Source organism: Ischnura elegans, chromosome 7 (assembly GCF_921293095.1).
Source record: "Ischnura elegans chromosome 7, ioIscEleg1.1, whole genome shotgun sequence".
In the NCBI taxonomy this organism is placed as follows: domain Eukaryota; kingdom Metazoa; phylum Arthropoda; class Insecta; order Odonata; family Coenagrionidae; genus Ischnura; species Ischnura elegans.
Window position 1 is genome coordinate 25295903 of NC_060252.1, and position 26461 is coordinate 25322363.

The following is a 26461-nucleotide window of genomic DNA, read 5'->3' on the forward strand; positions in this document are numbered from 1 at the left end:
TAAATATTCATTTCAAATACAAATTCCTAAACGCGCAACGTTTAAAAACCTAACATTCGAATTTGGTGGACAAAAATGTATGTGTGCTTCTTAAAATATCAAAATCTAAATAAAATAAAAATACAGAGCCTAATAAAAGAAAAACAAAACTGGGATTGCACTACAATAATATAAAAATAAAAGCCATTAAATTAATACATAAAAAATTAACGTAATTACATGACCAATGCTTTCACATCAAAACCAAAAAATAACATCACTTCCAAGAGGAATGAATTGCGGCGATGAGTGGGAAATTAAATATGTAAGGAGTACACAAATAAAATATAATAAAAATTCTGTGTTAAGGCAAAGTAATGAAAATCGCATTTAAGTAAAAAAAGCAATCAGTGGCAACACGTCCAATTCAGAGCAAATTAGAAAACAGAAATACAGGGAATAAAATTTATGTGGTTAGTTTTTTGGTAAAATAATTTTCTAAATACTTCCGGAAATATATAAAAATACTTTATTTGATTCACTTAGGTTAAAGACAATGAATAATGCGATTAAAATCATATCGATGGGGAAGCAATCCCTGAGCGCTCGTGCATTCATAAATTCGCAGGGACCAATTGTTGTGGTTGTCATGGTACAAAACGTTCAGAAGAAGCTCTGAGAATTCATGCGCTAGCAAACAGCACTTGGGATTTTCTAAAGAATTTGAGTGAATTTTCGGGATAATTAAAGCAACCGAGTGATACGCTCGAAGAATTTCATCTACAACGCTTAGTGTTCGAGAAAGAACCACGGAAAGAGATATAAAATCGCTGAAAGCTGTACCAGATACTTGGATATCTTCAGCTATTCACGATGGAAAAGATTTGGCGTGAGTAAAACATTATTTCACACTGGGAAAATGAAGCTGAGGACCTTTCTGACACATTAATAGAGTGAAATTGGTGATTCTACGATTTTTTGTTTATTACTTTGGTCACTAGATATTAGTAAATAAGAAAAATATGTATATAGTCATATGTTGTTTGAGCACAAGGGACTTTGGTCTAAAAATATCAAATTCAAATGAAAATAATAATTAAAGATATCAATTTTACTCGGTTTTCAAATTAAATATACTTTATAAATTGAAATACAATCTAAAAATAAACATCATTATTTCATTTCACTTCCAGTTTCCGTCGACGACTTGGGAGAAATTGGTGCACTTCGATACCAAGTCAACGTTTGGCGTAAGTAAAACTCACGGAAACCTTTTTTTTTATCCACACCACCGGAAAAAATGTCAGTAACTCATATAAATCATTACCTTTTTCCAGGTGGAAGGAGGGAACTACCAGAAGAAGTGCGACCAAATATCATTGGAAAGTAAGCGAAAAATTCTATACTCTGACGTAAAATCAAAATTTAACATTTAAAATTTAACAAAGAGAAATAAATGAATTAAATTCAACCAGCTTTTCATTATGGAGGCGAATAAAATTAGAAAAATAAACTGTTTGAAAGCGAGTCTACGCAATCAAGTCTTTACTTTAAAGAATTTAAATCAATGCAATATCGGCTAACAGATATCATCAGAGATAATCAGCAATTTTTCTCGTGTTATATTTAACAGACAAGCGAAAACATCACCTTCGAGGAGGCTGACATCTTGGTTGAATTCGGGGTTTTGTTTCCTCCAAAGAGGAGAATATGAAACAAACGAAGAAAACGTGGCAGGTACGACGACATTCCCTATGTCCCAGCATCAATTTCCCAAAAGAATTAATTTACATCCTATTATCCTAATATGCGGTATTGCTTGAAATAATAAATGTTTCATTACGTAAAACATTTAAAAAAGTCAAAAATGTGATATATATAAGTAAGCCGTATTAAATAACTCATCTCATTTATTCATCGCGAAAGAAATGTTTTAGCATCATGAAATTATTAGAAGCCATATAAACGCGATGACTAACATTTAAAATAATATTGGATGCATTTCATTTCACAGTGGCACTGCGGTCCTGTCTCAACAACACTGCGAGAAAAATTTATTCATCATGCCCGGAACTTACTGGTAACTTATGATTATTTTGATTTAAATTTGGAGTGAGTAAAAACTATAGAAATATTTTTTAGCACAGCCATATGGATTTCAAAATAATTTATAATCACGGAGGTTTTATCTTGATTCCAGATGAAACAACCGAACAACTGAAAGAAGTGCCAGGAAATGTGAAGAAAAAGTAAGCACATAAATATTTATTTCATATTAGCGTTAACATTTTATTCTGTAAAAATATTAAATCCTGCAAACTTCATTTAATTTAGAAGCAAAACTAAAACACTATTTTGATCATGTTTGATTTACAGTGCACCGAAAAGATCAACGTTTAGGGGACAGACACATGGGTTGGGTCCGGCGTTTTGTTCCTTCCACCGTGGAGATAAAGAAACACAGAAAGAAGCCAAAGCAGTTACTACCTCATCAAGCCTCTCTCTAAATAATTTCCCAAATTGTAAGTATCTATCTTTGCCCTCAAAATTTACCTTGCACACGATGATACTAGAAAGAATACCTGACACGCTTCTGAACGTATTTTAAAATGTTATACTTTTTGATCGGATAAAAATATTGACACGCTCAATCCCGCACATTCAAATAATTTGAATGGCATATAGCATAGAGTCACGATTACTTTTATAAAGCGGGGAAGAAGAATTTACATTCCATTTAAATTATTTATGTAACTGAACGACTAGGAGGCATCATAAAATTGATGATTAACATTTAAACTAATTTTAATGCATTTCCATTGACAGTGCCACTCCGGTCATGTCTCAACAACACTCCGAGACAATGTTATTCATCATGTCCGGCAATTACAGGTAAATTATGATTAATTTGGATTTAAATTAGGAGTGAGTTAAAATTATAGATTTTTTTAGAAAAGCTATAGGTATTTCATAATGATTTAAACTCATGGAGGTTTTATCTTGATTCCAGATGAAAGAAATGAACAACCGAAAAGAGTGCCAAGATATGTCAAGATAGAGTAAGCACATGAATTTCTTTCTTGTTAGCGTAACATATTTATTCTGTACAAAATTTTAAAATTCTGCACACTTCTATTAATTTAGAAGCGAAACAAAAACTCAATTTCTATCATCTTTTATTACAGTGCACCGAAAAGATCAACACTCAGGGGACCGACATCTGGTTTGGGTCCAGCGTTTTGCTCCTTCCGCCGTGGGGATAAAGAAACACACGAAGAAAACCGAGGAAATACTACCTCATCAACTGTCTCTCTACATAATTTCCCAACTTGTAAGTACCTATCTTTGCACTCAAAATTTACCTTGCACACAGTGTTACTCGAAAGAATGCCTAACACGCTTCTGAACGTATTTTAAAACGTTGTACTTTTTGATCGGATAACGACACGCTCAATCCCTCACATTGAAATAATTTGAATGGCATCTAGCATAGTGTCACGATTACTTTTATAAATCGGGCAAGAAGAATTTGCATTCCATTTGAATTATTTATTTAGCCGTAAGATTAAAAGGCATCATAAAATTGATGACTAATATTTAAACTAATTTTTATGCATTTCCGTTCACAGTACCACTACGGTCATGTCTCAATGACACTCCGAGAAAATGTTATTCATCATGTCCGGAACTTGCAGGTAACTAATATTAATTTGGATTTTAATTTGGAGTGAGTAAAAAGTATAGAAATATGTTTGTAGCAACGTCACATGGATTTAATAATTATATAAATTCATGAAGGTTTTATTTTGATTCCAGATGAAAAAAAAGAACAACCGAAAGAAGTGCCAACATTTGTCAAGAAAAAGTAAGCACGTGAATTTTTTTCATGTTAGCGTATCATATTATTTTTTACAAAATTTTAAATTTAACTTTAAATTTAGTTTTAATTTTAAATATACTTTATTTTGATCATTTTTGACTTACAGTACACCGAAAAGATCAACTTTGCGGGGACTGACATCTGGGTTGGGTCCGGCGTTTTGTTCATTCCGCCGTGGAGATAAAGAAACACACGAAGAAGCCAAAGCAGTTACTATCTCATCAAGTCTATCTATACATAATTTCCCAACGTGTAAGTACCTATCTTGGCACTCAAAATTTTCCTTGTATACGGTGATACTCAAAAGAATTCCTGTTACGCTGCTGAACGTATTTTAAAACGTTTTTCTTTTTTTTCGGAAAAAGTATTAATACGCTTAATCCCCCACATTCAAAAAATTTGAATGGCATATAGCATAGAGTAACGATTACTTTTTTTAATCGGTCAAGAAGAATTTGCATTCCATTTTAATTATTTTTGTAAATGAACGATTGGAAGGCAACATAAATTCGAAGACTAACATTTAAACTAATTTTTGATGCAATTTCCATTCGCAGTGCAATTCCGGTCCTGTATCAACAGCACTCCGAGACAATTTTATTCATCATGTCCGGCAATGAAAGGTAACTTACGATTAATTTTGATTTGAATTTTGATTGAGTTAAAATAATAGAAATATTTTTGTAGCAAAGTCATATGGATTTCATAATTATTTAAATACATGAAGGTTTTCTTTTGATTCCAGATGAAAAAAATGAACAACCGAAAGAAGTGCCAACATATGTCAAGAAAAAGTAAGCACATGATTTTTTTTCTTGTTAGCGCAACATATCATTCTGTACAAAATTTTATATTCTGCAAACTTCGTCTAATTTAGAAGCGAAACGAAAAATTTATTTTGATCATGTTTTATTTACAGTACACCGAAAAGATCGACTTTGCGGGTACTTATGTCTAGGTTGGGTTCGGCGTTTTGTTTCTGCTGCCGTGGAGAAAATGAAACAGACGAAGACCCAGCAGAAACGATCTCAACTACTCTGTCACCTAATCATTTTCCAACGAGTAAGTACCTATCTTGGCACTCAAAATTTAACTTGTACACGGTGTTACTCGAAACAATACCTGTTACGATGCTGAACGAACATTAAAACGTTATACATTTTGATCAGAAAAAAATGTTGACATCCTCAATCCCGCACATTGAAATCCTTTGAATGGCATAGAGCATGCAGTCACGATTACTTTTATAAATCCGGCAAGAAGCATAAGCATGCTATTTTAAATGTTTTTGTTAGTGAAAAACTAGAAGGCAACATTAATTCGATAACTAAAATTTAAACTAATTTTTTACTCTTCACAGTGCCTCTTCGATCCTGTCTTAAGAACAGTTCCAGCACATTTTATTCATCATGCCCGGAATTTACAGGTAACTTACGATTAATTACAATTTCAATTTTATCCAATTCGTTGAAATTCTATTGCATAACAAATTATATGGGCCGCAGATATTTTACAAACAATTGTTTGCCGATTAATAATGTTTAAAAAGCTCGGAGTTGTAGTTGTCCTTTCCCCTATCACACTAGCAAGTTAGTCGTATTTTCACAAGTGTATTGCATTCCTCTGCCTCTCCGTACGACATAATGATTATTTTTACAATGATATTTTATGGACTATTGTATGAAGATAATGGATAGAATGCAGTCGTATTTGGCATTTAAAATTACAACATGATTACAACGGTGGGTCGATAGCATTAATTTCTGTAGTCTCCAGGGTAAACTACAAAATCTAATATAGTTTTCCCTTTATCCTAGATGCTACATTGTCATTATATGTAAAATATAAAGAATGTCCCTGATTAATTTTGACACCGTCATCGCTCTACACCAATTTCGAGCAATCGTTGGAACCCCATAACTCACGACCAAATTAATGGAAGTATTTTCCATTTCGTCCACCTAATTCCTCTAAAAAAATATAGCAATTCTTTTTCGGACTCTAAAGATTAAGCAGATTTGTCTCTTGTGTTCAATTCAACATAATCAACTGCAATCCGTTCAAAATCTGAAATTTTCTTAGAGTATATAGATATTTTTCAATAAGGTATTAAGATTTTTTAATAAAACGTTTTATCACCTACCTCTTTCGGTAAATATGTATGGGTTTCATGAAAATAATACATGCTACAAGACTTGTGGTTCACATTTAAAGCTTTGATTTTAATCAAATAATGATGAAATTGAATCAATGCTTTAGAGATATATTGGTTATTCAAAACTCTAAATCCTCCATACTGTATGGCTGCTGTTTCTATTATTTAGTGCCAAATTAGCACATTTATCATTCAAACCATTGCAGGTGATACATTGCATAGAAGAAAAATAAATAGGTGTATTACATTTTTCTTCGAAGCTATTTTTTCTTCATTTTTTAATTATCAAAATACATAATTAAAATTTTCAAAGTAATAAATACTAAGTTTTATAATAATTTGATAATCAGCATACGCAAATACATAATGCACATGCAGTACTTCTGTTTGAACTACATATTAAAAAATGCTAGAGAATGCATAGCTTCAGAGATTTTTCTTTTTTTGGAAACTCGGCATATGTATTTAATCTTGGATTGGCTTTCCTTTGCATTACATGCCCCTTAGGGATGATACGAATAGATTTAAACATCCAGGAAAACAGAGACTGAAAAGAAAATTGGTGCCCCAGAAGCACACTCTTTTCTTTATTTTGGTCAGCTGGGCTATACACTATTTTGCAATACATGTGATGGCATGAGGACCATGAGAATTTTAAGGAGAGAGAAAAACAGCCAAAATATTTATGTAATCAAGTTGAGAAAAAATGCAACAAAACATTTACTAACAGGAATGAGTATTTATTGATACTTACATGCATAAAATAAATAAAAATGTTAAACGTGTACAAAACATTGCGAGTGGATAATAATTTTGGCCTCACTGATACTTCAATCTACAAGTCAAGTGAATGGAGTTTGTGGATAGATCCATACAAGAAATGAATGGTTATCCTCCTAAATCATTTCTGTCGAACCCCTTTCGAAATAGAAATGGGCTAGTATATTGTAGATTTGTTCATAATAAATTTAATGGAAATGATTTACCATGGTAAGTAAATATTTTCAGAATATTTACATGTGTGTGGGTATGTATTCCATTAGCCACACCTTCACTGATTTCGAGAGAAGTAATGAAAAGAAAACAAGAATGCTTGGCAGCCAATCATCAGGCTGCATCTAGTAGAAATTCATAGTATTCATGGTTGAATGAACATTGCACTTTCTTTCACAAAATATTGTTATTTGCTCCAGAGCACCCAATTTTAAGTCTTTTCGAGAGATACGCAGAATTTTGGGAATGAAGTCACCCGCTTCATTGTTTAACATTAAGTTTATTGCAGTGAGGAAATCTGAATCCCAGTCCGTCAAACTTCTAGCTTTCTCTTAAATTTGAGAGGAGAAGCTGTCACCAGTTTAGCCTGTTCTGCACCTCTGCAACACACTGCAGTGCTCCTACTACACCTAATTTTGTAAATACAACATTCACTATTAATTAATTATTTCCATTTTCTATTATTGCTTCTTAATCAATTCAAAATTGAATTTCATTAGCTCTTAAGAAATTGGACACTTATCTGATCACCGGACACAAACATTATGTACCAATATGGCGATGTCGCAAGTCAGCAAAATGTATGGTGCAAACAAAATATTTATCAAATAATTTCAACAATGAGTTCAATATATTCCACCATAAATTAAAGACTGTTTTTCTTAGGTACAAGTCCTTGCCAACTTTTAGTATTTATTCACAATATACATTTTTCAGTTTCCATCCCATTCTAATTGCATGGCTGTGACAAAGCCCACTTCTGTTTTGCTTTCTAGTTTATTTCGACTTTGAAAGTAATTCTATTATTCCCTAGTTTTATCTCCACTTCACGTACACAATACACCACAGGACTTGAAATGAAACTGGAGAGCATAAAAGGTGAATAACTCATGGCAGTCTTGCAAAATGTGTGTCACCTTACAGAGAAATCATGTATATTGCAGGTCCTTTGGGGAATGGCAAAAAAACTACGTATTTTATTCAAAATTAAAAGAAATTCGTGAATAAAAAGAATGATGATGTTCTGAATTGGTGAATATTTATCTTCTTGGCAGGCACATTTGGAATTGGCAGAGGAACTGTATTCTGAAGATCCAGGGAACTTTGAATGGAGGTGAAATTGCACAGCTCTGAACTTCCATTGGCTAAGGAGCAATAATCGGTGCCGGTGGTGACTGAAACAAAAGGAGAAGGAAAGAAAAATATTCAAATGCAGCAGCTTACTTAAGACACTGAAAACTAGAACCCTACTTGGGCTATGAATTTTGGAAATGGCAGATTTGAAATTTATTACATGAAATTTTTATTTGCATTAATCAAATATAAGTCTACGTGAATGAAGTTCCTCCCCACTAGTGGTGATGATTTTGTTTATATGGTGCACATATATATCACTTTAAATATTAATGTGCCAGAACCTAACACTTAAAGGAAAAAGAGGTGTCAGAATGTATTCACTGTCTTTTTGCTTGTAGAAGTTTGTTTTATTTGATGGCCATCTTTTCAATGACATTACATCAGTGTTTGGTTTCTGCTGTTTCCATCTTGTTTGTTAGTATGAATTGGGAACTCGCTGTTGTAAGTGTTGGCCAATAAATCTTTTTTGTCCATCCCCAAAGAGGTTGGTTTCATTATTAAATACATAGCAACAATTAGAATATAATCAGTTTTTAATTCCTTATAATACTAACTTTTCTCCATTTGTTTTATAACAATGAAATGAAAGTGGAGTTTGGGATTTCAATGTTTTCCTCAGCTTTTGCTAGCAGTGCAGTACTCAAATAATCAGTTTATACTTAGGTACTCTAATGGGGAATACTGAAAGATATAAGTCCTCAAATTTCATTACTTTTCTCACTATTGTTGAACCAACTTTATGTTTTTGCTAACTTTTGAAAATTCAGCAAAGAGCCAAAGTCAGCAAGTTTACAAATGACAGGAATAAAGGATTGACAAAAAAATAGATGCGAGTTTTTATCAAATCCATTATGAGAGAGAGTTTTGCGAGCATGCGAGTTTTTATCAAATCCTTATAAACAAAAATAATGGAGCAATTTCTCCTAAAAGGAGTTTAAATGATGAATAAAATAGCAACACAATAATATATTTATTTATTTATTTAAGTTTTCTACTGATTAAGGTAGGCTTCCATGGGGTATTAAATTTTTTTTCTGACAGCCTCTCCTTACATCCTGGATTTCCCTCTTCAATTCACAATAAGGTCTTCTTCATTTCATTCTATCTAATAAACCTATTCTCTTCCTTCCTTTTTTTTACCCAACATTCTACCCTTTAACACTGTTTTCAACACATGTCCAGTAGGGCGGATCGCAAAAATTGATTTTTTTCAAATCCATCTGGCCCAATGAAAAAAAGTTGTGAGACCGATCAAAAATAAGGCCTGAAAAATTTGAGACCTCTACGTGAACCCCTGACCCTCGCTCAAATGCAATTTAGGGGGGGAAGGTCAAAATTCGAAAAATATAAACTTTTTTGGTCATTCTCTATAGATTTTGCCGAGTTACTGCCCTAACAGGGCAAACATTTCGTGCATTTTGACGTTTCTGCCACCGTTTAGCCACAAAATACCTAATTTGAGTCCGCGCCCGCGAAGAAAATATTCCAACTCCCACGCAGCTTCGCGGATACAAGAGCAGCAAGTCGATCCCGTCCCCTCCCCGCTCGCTTCTCCCCCTCCCACTCCTCGAATGTAGCAAAATTCATCCCGCGTGTGCTGCTAGGAGGGCGACCATCTTTGATAATATAAATCAGAAGATGGTGGAAGGTAAAAAACGATGCGTAGTGAGACGACTTGTCCCTTATTTGGCGCCTCGTCGGCGTTAAACAAATCGATGTTACCAACTTTTAGAGAAGCGATGAAATATTTTTAGATCTGTGCACGCAGGAAAGGAGACTACGGTCTATGAAGACGCCTCTCGAGTGGCTATGAAAGTGTGCGAACTATATTGACGCGCTTCTCTTCCATTATGAATGTGTAAGGTGTGGGAACTTAGGTTATGCACTTCTATTCCGGTATAGTTAATGCTGTGACTAAATGGATTTTGGGTGAAGGCCGCCAGCGTCCCCTCCCCGCTCGCCTCTCCTACGCCCGAAATGCACCAAAATTCACACCAAGTGCGTCTTTCTTCGTTAGTCTTACTAATATTTGATGTTTTAGCATCGCCCGGTAAGGAACAATCACGAAAGAATAACTCAATTACCTGTTTTCCAGTCTGCATTTCTTATGTCAGTGTCATTCCTCGTCTTTCGCTGCTGTCAACAAAGTTTTGGTAAATTCTTTCCCGAATCTCTCGTCCGCATGTTTAATAAAAGGAATATTTAAATTCAAATTTGAACGTTCATCAATAGATTTTTAATTTCCACAGCGCTAAGCTCAGATATAGCCGAAGGAACCGGAGTCTCTCTCCAATATATCATCAGCGGGTACTCCTTTACGTCGATATTCAAATCCAGCAATTAAAAAAATCTCGGATTGGTCGCAAAACGCATCCTTGCAGCAACGCAAAATGAGTCCCTAGATTACCCTCCCAATGTTTATGTCGCAAATCTAGGTCAACATAGTGCAATTAGCAAATAGACCACTGTAAGGTATGAAATAGGATTTGATGCTTTCCCGGCGAATGATGTGGGTAAACACTTTTCGGGGTTCAACAAAATTTATCCCTTAGGATGAGCCCCGAATCGGAGCTTGAAATGTTGGCCTTTATGGAAAAATTAACCCGGTGGGAATTCGGAGAAGAGTTTACCCACACTGCAAGGTATGTTGAATTATGCTTATATCAAAGGGATGATGCCTCCTATTTGGGCGGTATTCGCTGGGTGCCATCATAATCAAATCCTTTTAAATTTTGTGTATTTAATTTTCACTCGGAAAGGAATCGATAATCGCAGATTTTATAACTTTTGCGAATCCTCCGACGGGGGAGGCAAACCTCCAAAAGTGGGACCCTGTTTCATCAAATATAACCACACATTCCCCTCTAAACTTGTATTGATAAGTCCTCTTGCTTTTTTTCATCAGACAAGAGTATAGTCCTTCATTCCAATAAAATGGAGCCCTTTGATGACACCTCTCTTTTCTTATTACAGTAATTGGCATCTTTTTCTGTCTACGTAAGTAATTCTGGTACACTAGCTTTGATGTATCTAACGAAGTTATGACTTTTGTGTCAGTTAAAGTTGCGGGAACGATCATTGATGTTGCTTGGTTCTTACATATACCTCTATCACTGTTGGCAGACGAATTTTCCCCGAAGAAGTTCCAATTTGAGTTTATAGTCCTTAATGTTTATTTTACGAGGAAAGTAGAGATACAAATCGGCTAATTTCTCGCCAGTTTAATTTTCTCCGGATGAATGGATGAAGAAAATTTTTGATACTATTTGCCCGTACAATAATTGACGATGTTGACTCAAAGCTCTCCTACGATTCCCTTTTTTCCTCAGTAGTGGAGTTTCTTTATGGTTCAATCCAGCAGCCATCATCTTTTTTTTCGTCAGCTTGTCTCTCAAAATACTTCTTCATTGGGGAACCTTATGCTCCTCCTTGCACTTACACGCAAAAATATCGCATAATTTAAAATGTTCCTTTAAAATTGTTTGAGTTTTATACTTCAATAAAATCCTACTTTTGGCCTATTACGATTTTCCGTAAATTTTAGTACTTCCTGTGGTACCGCTAGATCCATTTAGTCACATTACTAATGGAAGAGAAGCGCGTCACCATAGTTCGCACGCCTTCATAGCCACTCGAGAGGCGTCTTCATAGACCGTAGTCTCCTTTCCTGTGTGTACAGATCTAAAAATATTTCATCGCTCAAATTAGGCAAACTGTCAGCAAAAGTAGCCAACAAAAGAATTTGCTAAATAATATAGGGATTGATATATTCACATTTCGAGCACCCAAAGTTTACTTTTTAGCTGTCGATGGATGTCATCTTTCATGGCCAAACTTTTTCATAATAATAAACGCGAAGAGTATTAATTTTGAATCGCGCATTCGCAAGCACAGCACTTTCGTTACTATAATGAGGAGCCGGCGAATAGTCGGAAGGCTACATACTACCATATCATCGCCTAGGCTCGTCTCCATTTAACGCCAACATACCGCGAAAACGCCCGGAACATCCTCTCATTCTTTTTCAAACACTCGCTCTTCACAATACAATGCTACGCTCCATATCACCCTTCGCTTGCTTTTTTTTGCACTTTCATATGATAAAAATTCAAATTTTCATGAAAAGGAGATAATGAACAAACGAGCTAAAAACATTGAAACTTTGAAACATTTTCATGCAATCAATGAGACCATTAATAACTGAAAATTCGCGAAAATATTTGTTGCATGTAGAGATTCTCAATAAATTTGACGATATATTCGAGATAAAAGCCTACAACAAAGGGTGTGTCAAATTCTAATATTTCGCTTCAATTAAAGTGGAGTGTTCCGGGGTTTCCACTCTGTAGTTCCTTCAATTTTTCGGCGATTACCCTGGAACTTCCTCATTTTATGTAAAACTTATGCAGTCATGTAAATTATAATCTACATTGCATTATTTGAGTGATTGTTTTACATGCTCCTCTGAACCATGATGCAAACAAATTGTTTCACAGCTAAGTGGTACAAATTTTATTGAACAGTGACTTGAAACTCCCAGTTCAATAAAATGTTTATCTATCCATCAAAGAAAGTTACATCACATCCGCTAAGAAAACCACTCTCACCACGTTAGTCAAGCATCATTAAAGCCATATTTTATAGAGATAACAATTTACAAACATTTTCATACATCAACATAATAAAATGTCTGACTCTAAAATTTCTAGGTGTATTCATATCAATTTAAATATTCAGAGAATATTTCGACAATTTTTTGCGATATATTACAATATTAATTTTTGCGATACTCATGGCAGAAAAAATGCTTCGAATCACATAATTCCTTATATTTCCTTATTCATTAGTAGAGCTACGATTTATGACGAATTTGAAAGCCAAACCTTCGCTAATACGTAAAATATGAATAAAATTGATTAAATACCACTTCTTATTACTGGTTTATTTAAATTTTCATATTTTTTTTTCATTTACTTTCTTATGATACTTCGATGCAGAATTAGCCGTGATTCTTATTTTACTATCTACACGTGGCTACCTTACTATGACAAAAATACAAATTAGTAGTTAACAATAAAAAGAAATGCCATCGATTATCGCCTCACATTGTGTTGTCAACGTTTTCTACCAAATTGAAAAGAAATCTCTTCTTCATATACTAAATAACTCCAAAGTCATGGTAATCGACTATTAATGCACTCCACCTCTTAGCTATAAACCTATTACACCACACGACGTGGACACAGAAAGTTATTTCATACCACGCTAAGCTCCCAGGGAGTCTATAAATTACTTTTCTGCGTTAATTATATACATGGCGACAAAAAAATGTATCTACACAAGGCACCGCATGAATTAGAAAATCAAATCCGAAGAAAAATTATCGCTAATGTATCGATCTTATTTCCGAGAGGTTCTAAACCACTTACACGAAAGCATGGTACGATGAGTTGAGAAGCTGAAACTCAAAATAGGCCAACATGAACGTGCATGAAGACTTAATCAAGATGCTGAGTTAACGGGAGGACTGTGGTATTTTTCATAGGATACCTCTGAGTTATTTTTTTTTACTTTTTACTGCTTTCGACATGCTAGATAGATATTTAGCACATTCAGTAGGATCACGCTTAGGAAAACAACATTCTTTCACTACTCAAAACTTATATTTTAAACTCCTGACTAATGAAAATCTCTAAAATATTTTCTCTCAAGTTCAGCCAAAGTCCGAATGAACTCTCAACGGTCTGCATACGTGTGCAGTATATTTATACATTTCTTATTCAATTTTGTTCTTTAAGTCGATAATACTCATTAATGTGCGACTATGGCAAGGGGGAAAAAAATTATTCCAACATCTACACACTTTGGATTGATTCTGATTTTGTCACGATTGTCTTAATTCATAATTATCACCTAATTTTAGCAAGTAAATAACCAAGTTTATGAATCTCTAGAGAGCTGTACACATGTGCTAACTAGCCTAATGCTGTATTAAAGGAAGATTTAAATGGTAAAATGAGCGAAAATGCCGCGGTTCGTTTCATATGGTGAAAATCAATCAAATCAGAAAAAACCGACTTATTGCAGATAGTATTTTCTACAACAGGATATCCTTGCATAGAAAATTTGTAGACGAGCAGTAATAACAAAAATTTCAACAATCAGAAACCCCTAGGATATATATCCCTGTTGCAAAATAAACCTCATAAAAAACGAAATGAACAACATGCTTCCCTAAACTTTTAATTCATCCACCCCCTGAACGTTAGTTAAATTGAATAAAAAAAAATCCCCCCCCCCCCCCCGAATGTGACGTAATACTCGCCCATTAAATATCACATTATACATTTATTCTAGTATATTCGGGTAAAGTTCAGCATTCTTTCGGGCTGCATCCGCGTCCGTTGTCGAAGAACCACAATAGTTTCGCCTGCTCTCCTGCCAGCGTCCTCAGGTGAAGGATGAAGTGAAGCTTTTAGTCCTCTCTTATATAGTCAATTTTTGGCGCCAATTAGGTGGATTTCTTTCGACCAATCAGGGAACGTCCTCGTATTTGCGTCGAATATACCCTTTAAAAGGTACCGTCGGTATTTGCGTCAAATATACCTTTTAAAGGGTATATTCGACGCAAACACGAGGACGTTCCCTGATTGGTCGAAAGAAATCCACCGAATTGGCGCTAAAAATTGACTATATAAGAGAGGACTAAAAGCTTCACTTTATCCTTCACCTGAGGACGCTGGCAGGAGAGCTGGCGAAACTGTTGTGGTTCTTCGACAACGGACGCGGATGCAGCCCGAAAGAATGCTGAACTCAAGTAATCACCGCGGAAAACTGCGTACGAACATATTCGGGTAAATATTCATTCCAAATACAAATTCCTAAACGCGCAACATTTAAAAACTTAACATTCGATTTTGGTGGACAAAAATGTATGTGTGCTTCTTAAAATATCAAAATCTAAATAAAATAAAAATACAGAGTCTAATAAAAGAAAAACAAAACTGGGATAGCACTACAAAAATATAAAAATAAAAGCCATTAAATTAATATAAAAATAATTAACGTAATTACATGACCAATGCTTTAACATCAAAACCAAAAAAAATTAAATCACTTCCAAAAGGAATGAATTGTAGCGATGTGTGGGAAATTAAATATGTAAGGAGTACACAAATAAAATATAATAAAAATTCTGTGTTAAGGCAAAGTAATGAAAACCGCATTTAAGTTAAAAAAGCAATCAGTGGCAACACGTCCAATTCAGAGCAAATTAGAAAACAGAAATACAGGGAATAAAATTTATGTGGTTAGTTTTTTGGTAAAATAATTTTCAAAATACTTCCGGAAATATATAAAAATACTTTATTTGATTCACTTAGGGTAAAGACAATGAATAACGCGATTAAAATCATATCGATAGGGAAGCAATCCCTGAGCGCTCGTGCATTCATTAATTCGCAGGGACCAATTGTTGTGGTTGTCATGGTACAAAACGTTCAGAAGAAGCTCTGAGAATTCATGCGCTAGCAAACAGCACTTGGGATTTTCTAAAGAATTTGAGTGAATTTTCGGGATAATTAAAGCAACTGAGTGATACGCTCGAAGAATTTCATCTACAACGCTTAGTGTTCGAGAAAGAACTACGGAAAGAGATATAAAATCGCTGAAAGCTGTACCAGATACTTGGATATCTTCAGCTATTCACGATGGAAAAGATTTTGCGTGAGTAAAACATTATTTCACACTGGGAAAATGAAGCTGAGGACCTTTCTGACACATTATAAGAGTGAAATTGGTGATTCTACGATTTTTTGTTTATTACTTTGGTCACTAGATATTAGTAAATAAGAAAAATATGTATATAGTCATATGTTGTATGAGCACAAGGCACCTTGGTCTAAAAATATCAAATTCAAATGAAAATAATAATTAAAGATATCAGCTTTACTCGGTTTTCTAATTAAATATACTTTATACATTGAAATACAATCTAAAAATAAACATCATTATTTCATTTCACTTCCAGTTTCCGTCGACGACTTGGGAGAAATTGGTGCACTTCGATACCAAGTCAACGTTTGGCGTAAGTAAAACTCACGGAAACCTTTTTTTTATCCGCACCACCGGTAAAAATGTCAGTAACTCATATAAATCATTACCTTTTTCCAGGTGGAAGGAGGGAACTACCAGAAGAAGTGCGACGAAATATCATTGGAAAGTAAGCGAAAAATTCTATACTCTGACGTAAAATCAAAATTTAACATTTAAAATTTAACAAAGAGAAATAATTGAATTAAATTCAACAAGCCTTTCATTATGGAGGCGAATAAAATTAGAAAAATAAACTGTTTGAAAGCGAGTCTACGCCATCAAGTCTTTACTTTAAAGAATTCAAAGCAATGACACATCGTCTAATAGATTTCATAAGAGATAATCAGCAATTTTTCTCGTGTTATATTTAACAGACAAACGAAAACATCACCTTCGAGGAGGCTGACATCTTGGTTGAATTCGGGGTTTTGTTTCCTCCAAAGAGGAGAATATGAAACAAACGAAGAAAACGTGGCAGGTACGACGACATTCCCTCTGTCCCAGCATCAATTTCCCAAAAGAATTAATTTACATCCTATTATCCTAATATGCGGTATTGCCTGAAATAATAAATGTTTCATTACGGAAAACATTTCAAAAAGTCAAAAATGTGATATATATAAGTAAGCCGTATTAAATAACTCATCTCATTTATTCATGGCAAAAGAAATGTTTTAGCATCCTGAAATTATTAGAAGCCATATAAACGCGATGACTAACATTTAAAATAATATTGGATGCATTTCATTTCACAGTGGCACTGCGGTCCTGTCTCAACAACACTGCGAGAAAAATTTATTCATCATGTCCGGAACTTACTGGTAACTTATGATTATTTTGATTTAAATATGGAGTGAGTAAAAACTATAGAAATATTTTTAGCACAGCCATATGGATTTCAAAATAATTTATAATCACGGAGGTTTTATCTTGTTTCCAGATGAAACAACCGAACAACTGAAAAAAGTGCCAGGAAATGTGAAGAAAAAGTAAGCACATAAATATTTATTTCATATTAGCGTTAACATTTTATTCTGTAAAAATATTAAATTCTGCAAACTTCTTTTAATTTAGAAGCAAAACTAAAACACTATTTTGATCATGTTTGATTTACAGTGCACCGAAAAGATCAACGTTTAGGGGACCGACATCTGGTTTGGGTCCAGCGTTTTGCTCCTTCCGCCGTGGGGATAAAGAAACACACGAAGAAAACCCAGGACATACTACCTCATCAAGTCTCTCTCTAAATAATTTCCCAAATTGTAAGTATCTATCTTTGCCCTCAAAATTTACCTTGCACACGATGATACTCGAAAGAATACCTGACACGCTTCTGAACGTATTTTAAAAAGTTATACTTTTTCATCGGATAAAAATATTGACACGCTCAATCCCAAACATTCAAATAATTTGAATGGCATATAGCATAGAGTCACGATTACTTTTATAAATCGGGGAAGAAGAATTTGCATTCCATTTAAATTATTTATGTAACTGAACAACTAGGAGGTATCATAAAATTGATGATTAATATTTAAACTAATTTTAATGCATTTCAATTCACAGTGCCACTCCGGTCATGTCTCAACAACACTCCGAGACAATGTTATTCATCATGTCCGGCAATTACAGGTAAATTATGATTAATTTGGATTTAAATTTGGAGTGAGTTAAATTATAGATTTTTTTAGAAAAGCTATAGGTATTTCATAATGATTTAAACTCATGGAGGTTTTATCTTGATTCCAGATGAAAGAAATGAACAACCGAAAAGAGTGCCAAGATATGTCAAGATAGAGTAAGCACATGAATTTCTTTCTTGTTCGCGTAACATATTTATTCTGTACAAATTTTTAAAATTCTGCACACTTCTATTAATTTAGAAGTGAAACAAAAACTCAATTTCTATCATCTTTTATTACAGTGCACCGAAAAGATCAACACTGAGGGGACCGACATCTGGTTTGGGTCCAGCGTTTTCTTCCTTCCGCCGTGGGGATAAAGACACACACGAAGAAAACCAAGGAAATACTACCTCATCAAGTCTCTCTCTAAATAATTTCCCAAATTGTAAGTATCTATCTTTGCCCTCAAAATTTACCTTGCACACGATTATACTCGAAAGAATGCCTGACACGCTTCTGAACCTATTTAAAAAAGTTATACTTTTTGATCGGATAAAAATATTGACACGCTCAATCCCGCACATTCAAATAATTTGAATGGCATATAGCATAGAGTCATGATTACTTTTATAAATCGGGGAAGAAGAATTTGCATTCCATTTGATTTATTTATGTAGCTGTAAGATTAAAAGGCATCATAAAATTGATGACTAATATTTAAACTAATTTTTATGCATTTCCGTTCACAGTACCACTACGGTCATGTCTCAATGACACTCCGAGAAAATGTTATTCATCATGTCCGGAACTTGCAGGTAACTAATATTAATTTGGATTTTAATTTGGAGTGAGTAAAACGTATAGAAATATGTTTGTAGCAACGTCACATGGATTTAATAATTATTTAAATACATGAAGGTTTTCTTTTGATTCCAGATGAAAAAAATGAACAACCGAAAGAAGTGCCAACATATGTCAAGAAAAAGTAAGCACGTGAATTTTTTTCATGTTAGCGTATCATATTATTTTGTACAAAATTTTTAATTTAACTTTAAATTTAGTTTTAATTTTAAATATACTTTATTTTGATCATTTTTGACTTACAGTACACCGAAAAGATCAACTTTGCGGGGACTGACATCTGGGTTGGGTCCGGCGTTTTGTTCATTCCGCCGTGGAGATAAAGAAACACACGAAGAAGCCAAAGCAGTTACTATCTCATCAAGTCTATCTATACATAATTTCCCAACGTGTAAGTACCTATCTTGGCACTCAAAATTTCCCTTGTATACGGTGATACTCAAAAGAATTCCTGTTACGCTGCTGAACGTATTTTAAAACGTTATTCTTTTTTTTCGGAAAAAGTATTAACACGCTTAATCCCGCACATTCAAAAAATTTGAATGGCATATAGCATAGAGTAACGATTACTTTTTTTAATCGGTCAAGAAGAATTTGCATTCCATTTTAAGTATTTTTGTAAATGAACGATTGGAAGGCAACATAAATTCGAAGACTAACATTTAAACTAATTTTTGATGCAATTTCCATTCACAGTGCCACTCCGATCCTGTATCAACAGCACTCCGAGGCAATTTTATTCATCATGTCCGGTAATTAAAGGTAACTTATGATTAATTTTGATTTGAATTTTGAGTGGTAAAAATAATAGAAATATTTTGTAGAAACGTCATATGGATTTCATAATTATTTAAATTCAGGAAGGTTTTATTTTGATTCCAGATGAAAAAAATGAACAACCGAAAGAAGTGCCAACATATGTCAAGAAAAAGTAAGGACATGATTTTTTTTCTTGTTAGCGCAACATATCATTCTGTACAAAATTTTATATTCTGCAAACTTCGTCTAATTTAGAAGCGAAACGAAAAATTTATTTTGATCATGTTTTATTTACAGTACACCGAAAAGATCGACTTTGCGGGTACTTATGTCTAGGTTGGGTACGGCGTTTTGTTTCTGCTGCCGTGGAGAAAATGAAACAGACGAAGACCCAGCAGAAACGATCTCAACTACTCTGTCACCTAATCATTTTCCAACGAGTAAGTACAAATCTTGGCACTCAAAATTTAACTTGCACACGGTGTTACTCGAAAGATTAACTGTTACGATGCTGAACGTATATTAAAACGTTTTACATTTTGATCAGAAAAAAATGTTGACATCCTCAATCCCGCACATTGAAATCATTTGAATGGCATAGAGCATACAGTCACGATTACTTTTATAAATCCAGCAAGAAGCATAAGCATTCTATTTTAAATGTTTTTCTTAGTGAAAAACTAGAAGGCAACATTAATTCGATAACTAAAATTTAAACTAATTTTTGACTCTTCACAGTGCCTCTTCGATCCTGTCTTAAGAACAGTTCCAGCACATTTTATTCATCATGCCCGGAATTTACAGGTAACTTACGATAAATTACAATTTCAATTTTATCCAATTGGTTGAAATTCTATTGCATAACGAATTATATGGGCCGCAGATATTTTACAAGCAATTGTTTGCCGATTAATAATGTTTAAAAAGCTCGGAGTTGTAGTTGTCCTTTCCCCTATCACACTATAGCAAGTTAGTCGTATTTTCACAAGTGTATTGCATTCCTCTGCCTCTCCGTACGACATAATGATTATTTTTACAGTGATATTTTATGGACTATTGTATGAAGATAATGGATAGAATGCAGTCGTATTTGGCATTTAAAATTACAACATGATTACAACGGTGGGTCGATAGCATTAATTTCTGTAGTCTCCAGGATGAACTACAAAATCCAATATAGTTTTCCCTTTATCCTAGATGCTATATTGTCATTATATGTAAAATATAAAGAATGTCCCTGATTAATTTTGACACCGTCATCGCTCTACACCAATTTCAAGCAATCGTTGGAACCCCATAACTCACGACCAAATTAATGGAAGATTTTCCATTTCGTCCACCTAATTCCTCTAAAAAAATATAGCAATTCTTTTTCGGACTCTAAAGATTAAGCAGATTTGTCTCTTGTGTTCAATTCAACATAATCAACTGCAATCCGTTCAAAATCTGAAATTTTCTTAGAGCATATAGATATTTTTCAATAAGGTATTAAGATTTTTTAATAAAACGTTTTATCACCTACCTCTTTCGGTAAATATGTATAGGTTTCATGAAAATAATACAAGCTACAAGACTTGTGGTTCACATTTAAAGCTTTGATTTTAATCAAATAATAATGAAATTGAATCAATGCTTTAGAGATATATTGGTTATTCAAAACTCTAAATCCTCCATACTGTATGGCCTCTGTTTCTATTATTTAGTGCCAAATTAGCACATTTATCATTCAAACCATTGCAGGTGATACATTGCATAGAAGAAAAATAAATAGGTGTATTACATTTTTCTTCGAAGCTATTTTTTCTTCATTTTTTAATTATCAAAATACATAATTAAAAATTTCAAAGTAATAATACTAAGTTTTATAATAATTTGATAATCAGCATACGCAAATACATAATGCACATGCAGTACTTCTGTTTGAACTACATATTAAAAAATGCTAGAGAATGCATAGCTTCAGAGATTTTTCTTTTTTTGGAAACTCGGCATATGTATTTAATCTTGGATTGGCTTTCCTTTGCATTACATGCCCCTTAAAGATGATACTAATAGACTTAAACATCCAGGAAAACAGAGACTGAACAGAAAATTGGTGCCCCAGAAGCACACCTTTTTCTTTATTTTGGTCAGCTGGGCTATACACTATTTTGCAATACACGTGATGGCATGAGGACCATGAGAATTTTAAGGAGAGAGAAAAACAGCCAAAATATTTATGTAATCAAGTTGAGAAAAAATGCAACAAACCATTTACAAACAGGAATGAGTATTTATTGATACTTACATGCATAAAATAAATAAAAATGATTAACACGTAAAAAAGCATTGCGAGAGGATAATAATTTTGGCCTCACTGATACTTCAATCTACAAGGCAAAAGAATGGATTTTGGGGATATATGCATATAAGAAATGAATGGTTATCCTCCTAAATCATTTCTGTCGAACTCTGTTGGAAATAGAAATGGGCATCTATTGTAGATTTGTTCATAATAAATTTAATGGAAATGATTTACCATGGTAAGTAAATATTTTCAGTATATTTACATGTGTGTGGGTATGTATTCCATTAGCCACACCTTCACTGATTCCGAGAGAAGTCAAGAAAAAAAACAAGAATGCTTGGCAGTCAATCATCAGGCTGCATCTGGTAGAAATTCATAGTATTCATGGTTGAATGAACATTGCACTTTCTTCCACAAAATATTGTTATTTGCTCCAGAGCACCCAACTTTAAGTCTTTTCGAGAGATACGCAGAATTTTGGGAATGAAGTCACCCGCTTCATTGTTTAACATTAAGTTTATTGCAGTGAGGAAATCTGAATCCCAGTCCTTCAAACTTTTAGCTTTCTCTTAAATTTGAGAGGAGAAGCTGTCACCAGATTGGCATGTTCTGCCACACACTGCAGTGCACCTATTATACCTACTTTTGTAAATACAAGACTCACTATTAATTAATTATTTCCATATCCTATTATTGCATCTTAGTCGATTCAAAATTGAATTTCATTAGCTCTTAAGAAATTGGACACTTATCTGATCACCGGACACAAACAATGTACATATGTACCAATATGGCGATGTCGCAAGTTAGCAAAATGTATAGTGCAAACAAAATATTAAGCAAATAATTTCAACAATGAGTTCAATATATTCCACCATAAATTAAAGACTGTTTTTTTTTTAGGTACGAGTCCTTGCCAAATTTTAGTATTTATTCACAATATACATTTTTCAGTTTCCATCCCATTCTAATTGCTGTGCTGTGACAAAGCCCACTTATGTTTTGCTTTCTAGTTTATTTCAAAATTGAAAGTAATTCTATTTTTCCCTAGTTTTATCTCCACTTCACGTACACAATACACCACACTCCTTGAAATAAAACTGGAGAGCATTAAAGGTGAATAAGTCATGGCAGTCTTGCAAAGTGTATGTCACCTTACAGAGAAATCATGTACATTCTAGGTCCCTTGGGGGATGGTAAAAATGGTATTATATTAAAAATTAAAAGAAATGCGTGAACGAAAAGGATGATGATGTTCTGAATTGGTGAAAATTTATCTTCTTGGAAGGTACATTTGGAATTGGCAGAGGAACTGTATTCTGAAGATCCAGTGAACTTTGAATGGAGGTGACATCGCACAGCTCTGAACTTCCATTGGCTAAGGAGCAATAATCGGTGCCGGTGGTGACTGAAACAGAAGGAGAAGGAAAGAAAAATATTCAAATGCAGCAGCTTATTTAAGACACTGAAAACTAAAACCCTATTTGGGCTATGAATTTTGGAAATGGCAAATTTGAAATTTATTAGATGAAATTTTTATTTGCAATATTCAATTATAAGTCTCCGTGAATGAAGTTCCTCCCCACTAGTGGTGATGATTTTGTTTATATGGTGCACATATATATCACTTTAAATATTAATGTGCCAGAATCTAACACTTGAAGGAAAAAGAGGTGTCAGAATGTATCCACTCTCTTTTTGCTTGTAGAAGTTTGTTTTATTTGATGGCCATCTTTTCAATGACAATACATCAGTGTTTGGTTTCTGCTGTTTCCATCTTGTTTGTTAGTATGAATTGGGAACTCGCTGTTGTAAGTGTTGGCCAATAAATCTTTTTTGTCCATCCCCAAAGAGGTTGGTTTCATTATTAAATACATAGCAACAATTAGAATATAATCAGTTTTTAATTCCTTATAATACTAACTTTTCTCCATTTGTTTTATAACAATGAAATGAAAGTGGAGTTTGGGATTTCAATGTTTTCCTCAGCTTTTGCTAGCAGTGCAGTACTCCAATAATCAGTTTATACTTAGGTACTCTAATGGGGAATACTGAAAGATATAAGTCCTCAAATTTCATTACTTTTCTCACTATTGTTGAACCAACTTTATGTTTTTGCTAACTTTTGAAAATTCAGCAAAGAGCCAAAGTCAGCAAGTTTACAAATGACAGGAATAAAGGATTGACAAAAAAATAGATGCGAGTTTTTATCAAATCCATTATGAGAGAGAGTTTTGCGAGCATGCGAGTTTTTATCAAATCCTTATAAACAAAAATAATGGAGCAATTTCTCCTAAAAGGAGTTTAAATGATGAATAAAATAGCAACACAATAATATATTTATTTATTTTTTTAAGTTTTCTACTGATTAAGGTAGGCTTCCATGGGGTATTAAATTTTTTTTCTGACAGCCTCTCCTTACATCCTGGATTTCCCTCTTCAATTCACAATAAGGTCTTCTTCATTTCATTCTATCTAATAATCCTATTCTCTTCCTTCCTTTTTTTACCCAACATTCTACCCTTTAACACTGTTTTCAACATCCCTTTCCGGCTCCCTGCCTCTTCTCACCCAACATGTCCAGTAGGGCGGATCGCAAGAATCGATTTTTTTCAAATCCATCTGGCCCAATGAAAAAAAGTTGTGAGACCGATCAAAAATAAGGCCTGAAAAATTTGAGACCTCTACGTGAACCCCTGACCCTCGCTCAAATGCAATTTAGGGGGGGAAGGTCAAAATTCGAAAAATATAAACTTTTTTGGTCATTCTCTATAGATTTTGCCGAGTTACTGCCCTAACAGGGCAAACATTTCGTGCATTTTGACGTATCTGCCACCGTTTAGCCACAAAATACCTAATTTGAGTCCGCGCCCGCGAAGAAAATATTCCAACTCCCACGCAGCTTCGCGGATACAAGAGCAGCAAGTCGATCCCGTCCCCTCCCCGCTCGCTTCTCCCCCTCCCACGCCTCGAATGTAGCAAAATTCATCCCGCGTGTGCTGCTAGGAGGGCGACCATCTTTGATAATATAAATCAGAAGATGGTGGAAGGTAAAAAACGATGCGTAGTGAGACGACTTGTCCCTTATTTGGCGCCTCGTCGGCGTTAAACAAATCGATGTTACCAACTTTTAGAGAAGCGATGAAATATTTTTAGATCTGTGCACGCAGGAAAGGAGACTACAGTCAATGAAGACGCCTCTCGAGTGGCTATGAAAGTGTGCGAACTATATTGACGCGCTTCTCTTCCATTATGAATGTGTAAGGTGTGGGAACTTAGGTTATGCACTTCTATTCCGGTATTGTTACAGCTGTGACTAAATGGATTTTGGGTGAAAGTCGCCGGCGTCCTCTCCCCGCTCGCCTCTCCCACGCTCCAAATGCACCAAAATTCACACCAAGTGCGTCTTTCTTCGTTAGTCTTACTAATATTTGATGTTTTAGCATCGTCCGGTAAGGAACAATCCCGAAAGAATTAATCAATTACCTGTTTTCCAGTCTGTATTTCTTATGTCAGTGTCATTCCTCGTCTTTCGCTGTTGTCAACAAAGTTTTGGTAAATTCTTTCCCGAATCTCTCGTCCGCATGTTTAATAATAGGAATATTTAAATTCAAATTTGAACGTTCATCGATAGATTTTTAATTTCCACAGCGCTAAGCTTAGATGTAGCCGAAGGAACCGGAGTCTCTCTCCAATATATCATCAGCGGGTACTCCTTTACGTCGATATTCAAATCCAGCAATTAAAAAAATTTCGGATTGGTCGCAAAACGCATCCTTGCAGCAACGCAAAATGAGTCCCTAGATTACCCTCCCAATGTTTATGTCGCAAATCTAAGTCAACAAAGTGCAATTAGCAAATAGACCACTGTAAGGTATGAAATAGGATTTGATGCTTTCCCGGCGAATGATGTGGGTAAACACTTTTCGGGGTTCAACAAAATTTATCCCTTAGGATGAGCCCCGAATCGGAGCTTGAAATGTTGGCCATTATGGAAAAATTAACCCGGTGGGAATCCCGAGAAGATTTTGCTCACACTGCAAGGTATGTTGGAATTATGCTTATATCAAAGGAATGATGCCTCCTATTTGGGCGGTATTCGCTGGGTACCATCATAATCAAATCCTTTTAAATTTTGTGAACGCACTTTTCACTCGGAAAGGAATCGATAATCGTAGATTTTATAACTTTTGCGAATCCTCCGACGGGGGAGGCAAACCTCCAAAAGTGGGACTCTGTTTCTTCAAATAACACCACACGCTCCCCTCTAAACTTGTATTGATAAGTCCTCTTGCCTTTTTTCATCAGACAAGAGTATAGTCCTTCATTCCAATAAAATGGAACCCTTTGATGGCACCTCTCTTTTCTTATTTACAGTAATTGGCATCTTTTTCTGTTTACGTAAGTAATTCTGGTACACTAGCTTTGATGTATCTAACGAAGTTATGACTTTTGTGTCACCTAAAGTTGCGGGAACGATCATTGATGTTGCTTGGTACTTGCATATACCTATATCACCGTTGGCAGACGAATTTTCCCCGAAGAAGTTCCAATTTGAGTTTATAGTCCTTAATGTTTATTTTACGAGGAAAGTAGAGATACAAATCGGCTAATTTCTCGCCAGTTTAATTTTATTCGGATGAATGGACGAAGAAAATGTTTGATACTATTTGTCCGTACAAGAATTGACG

The 26461-nt window shown here is 34.5% G+C and overlaps 2 protein-coding genes and 2 long non-coding RNA genes across 6 annotated transcripts in view; 3 read left to right on the forward strand and 1 right to left on the reverse strand.

Annotated features, from left to right (window-relative positions):
• LOC124162546 overlaps nucleotides 1-26461 on the reverse strand; it is an 85901-nt gene that overhangs the window by 28298 nt on the left and 31142 nt on the right. The window contains exon 5 of one of the 3 annotated variants that reach the window (XM_046539127.1): nucleotides 21572-23178. The exons of the other annotated variants lie outside the window; for them this stretch is intronic. The gene's annotated coding sequence lies outside the window, so the exon portion shown is untranslated. Of the gene's footprint in view, nucleotides 1-21571; nucleotides 23179-26461 lie in introns of those variants that run through there. 3 annotated transcript variants of the gene reach the window in all.
• On the forward strand, nucleotides 677-8177 carry LOC124162572. The gene is made up of 11 exons (XM_046539151.1): nucleotides 677-868; nucleotides 1173-1229; nucleotides 1317-1365; nucleotides 1613-1716; nucleotides 1994-2059; nucleotides 3165-3310; nucleotides 3609-3674; nucleotides 3796-3844; nucleotides 4779-4921; nucleotides 5220-5285; nucleotides 8063-8177. Exons 1-11 carry the CDS (start codon nucleotides 853-855, stop codon nucleotides 8123-8125), a joined length of 825 nt encoding a protein of 274 aa, XP_046395107.1. The 5' UTR covers nucleotides 677-852; the 3' UTR covers nucleotides 8126-8177.
• Nucleotides 16131-17201, forward strand: LOC124162549. Its single transcript, XR_006865610.1, has 5 exons — nucleotides 16131-16230; nucleotides 16317-16365; nucleotides 16613-16716; nucleotides 16994-17059; nucleotides 17179-17201. It is a non-coding gene; the product is annotated as an uncharacterized LOC124162549 (long non-coding RNA).
• LOC124162548 lies at nucleotides 19834-23144 on the forward strand. The gene is made up of 3 exons (XR_006865609.1): nucleotides 19834-19923; nucleotides 20222-20287; nucleotides 23059-23144. It is a non-coding gene; the product is annotated as an uncharacterized LOC124162548 (long non-coding RNA).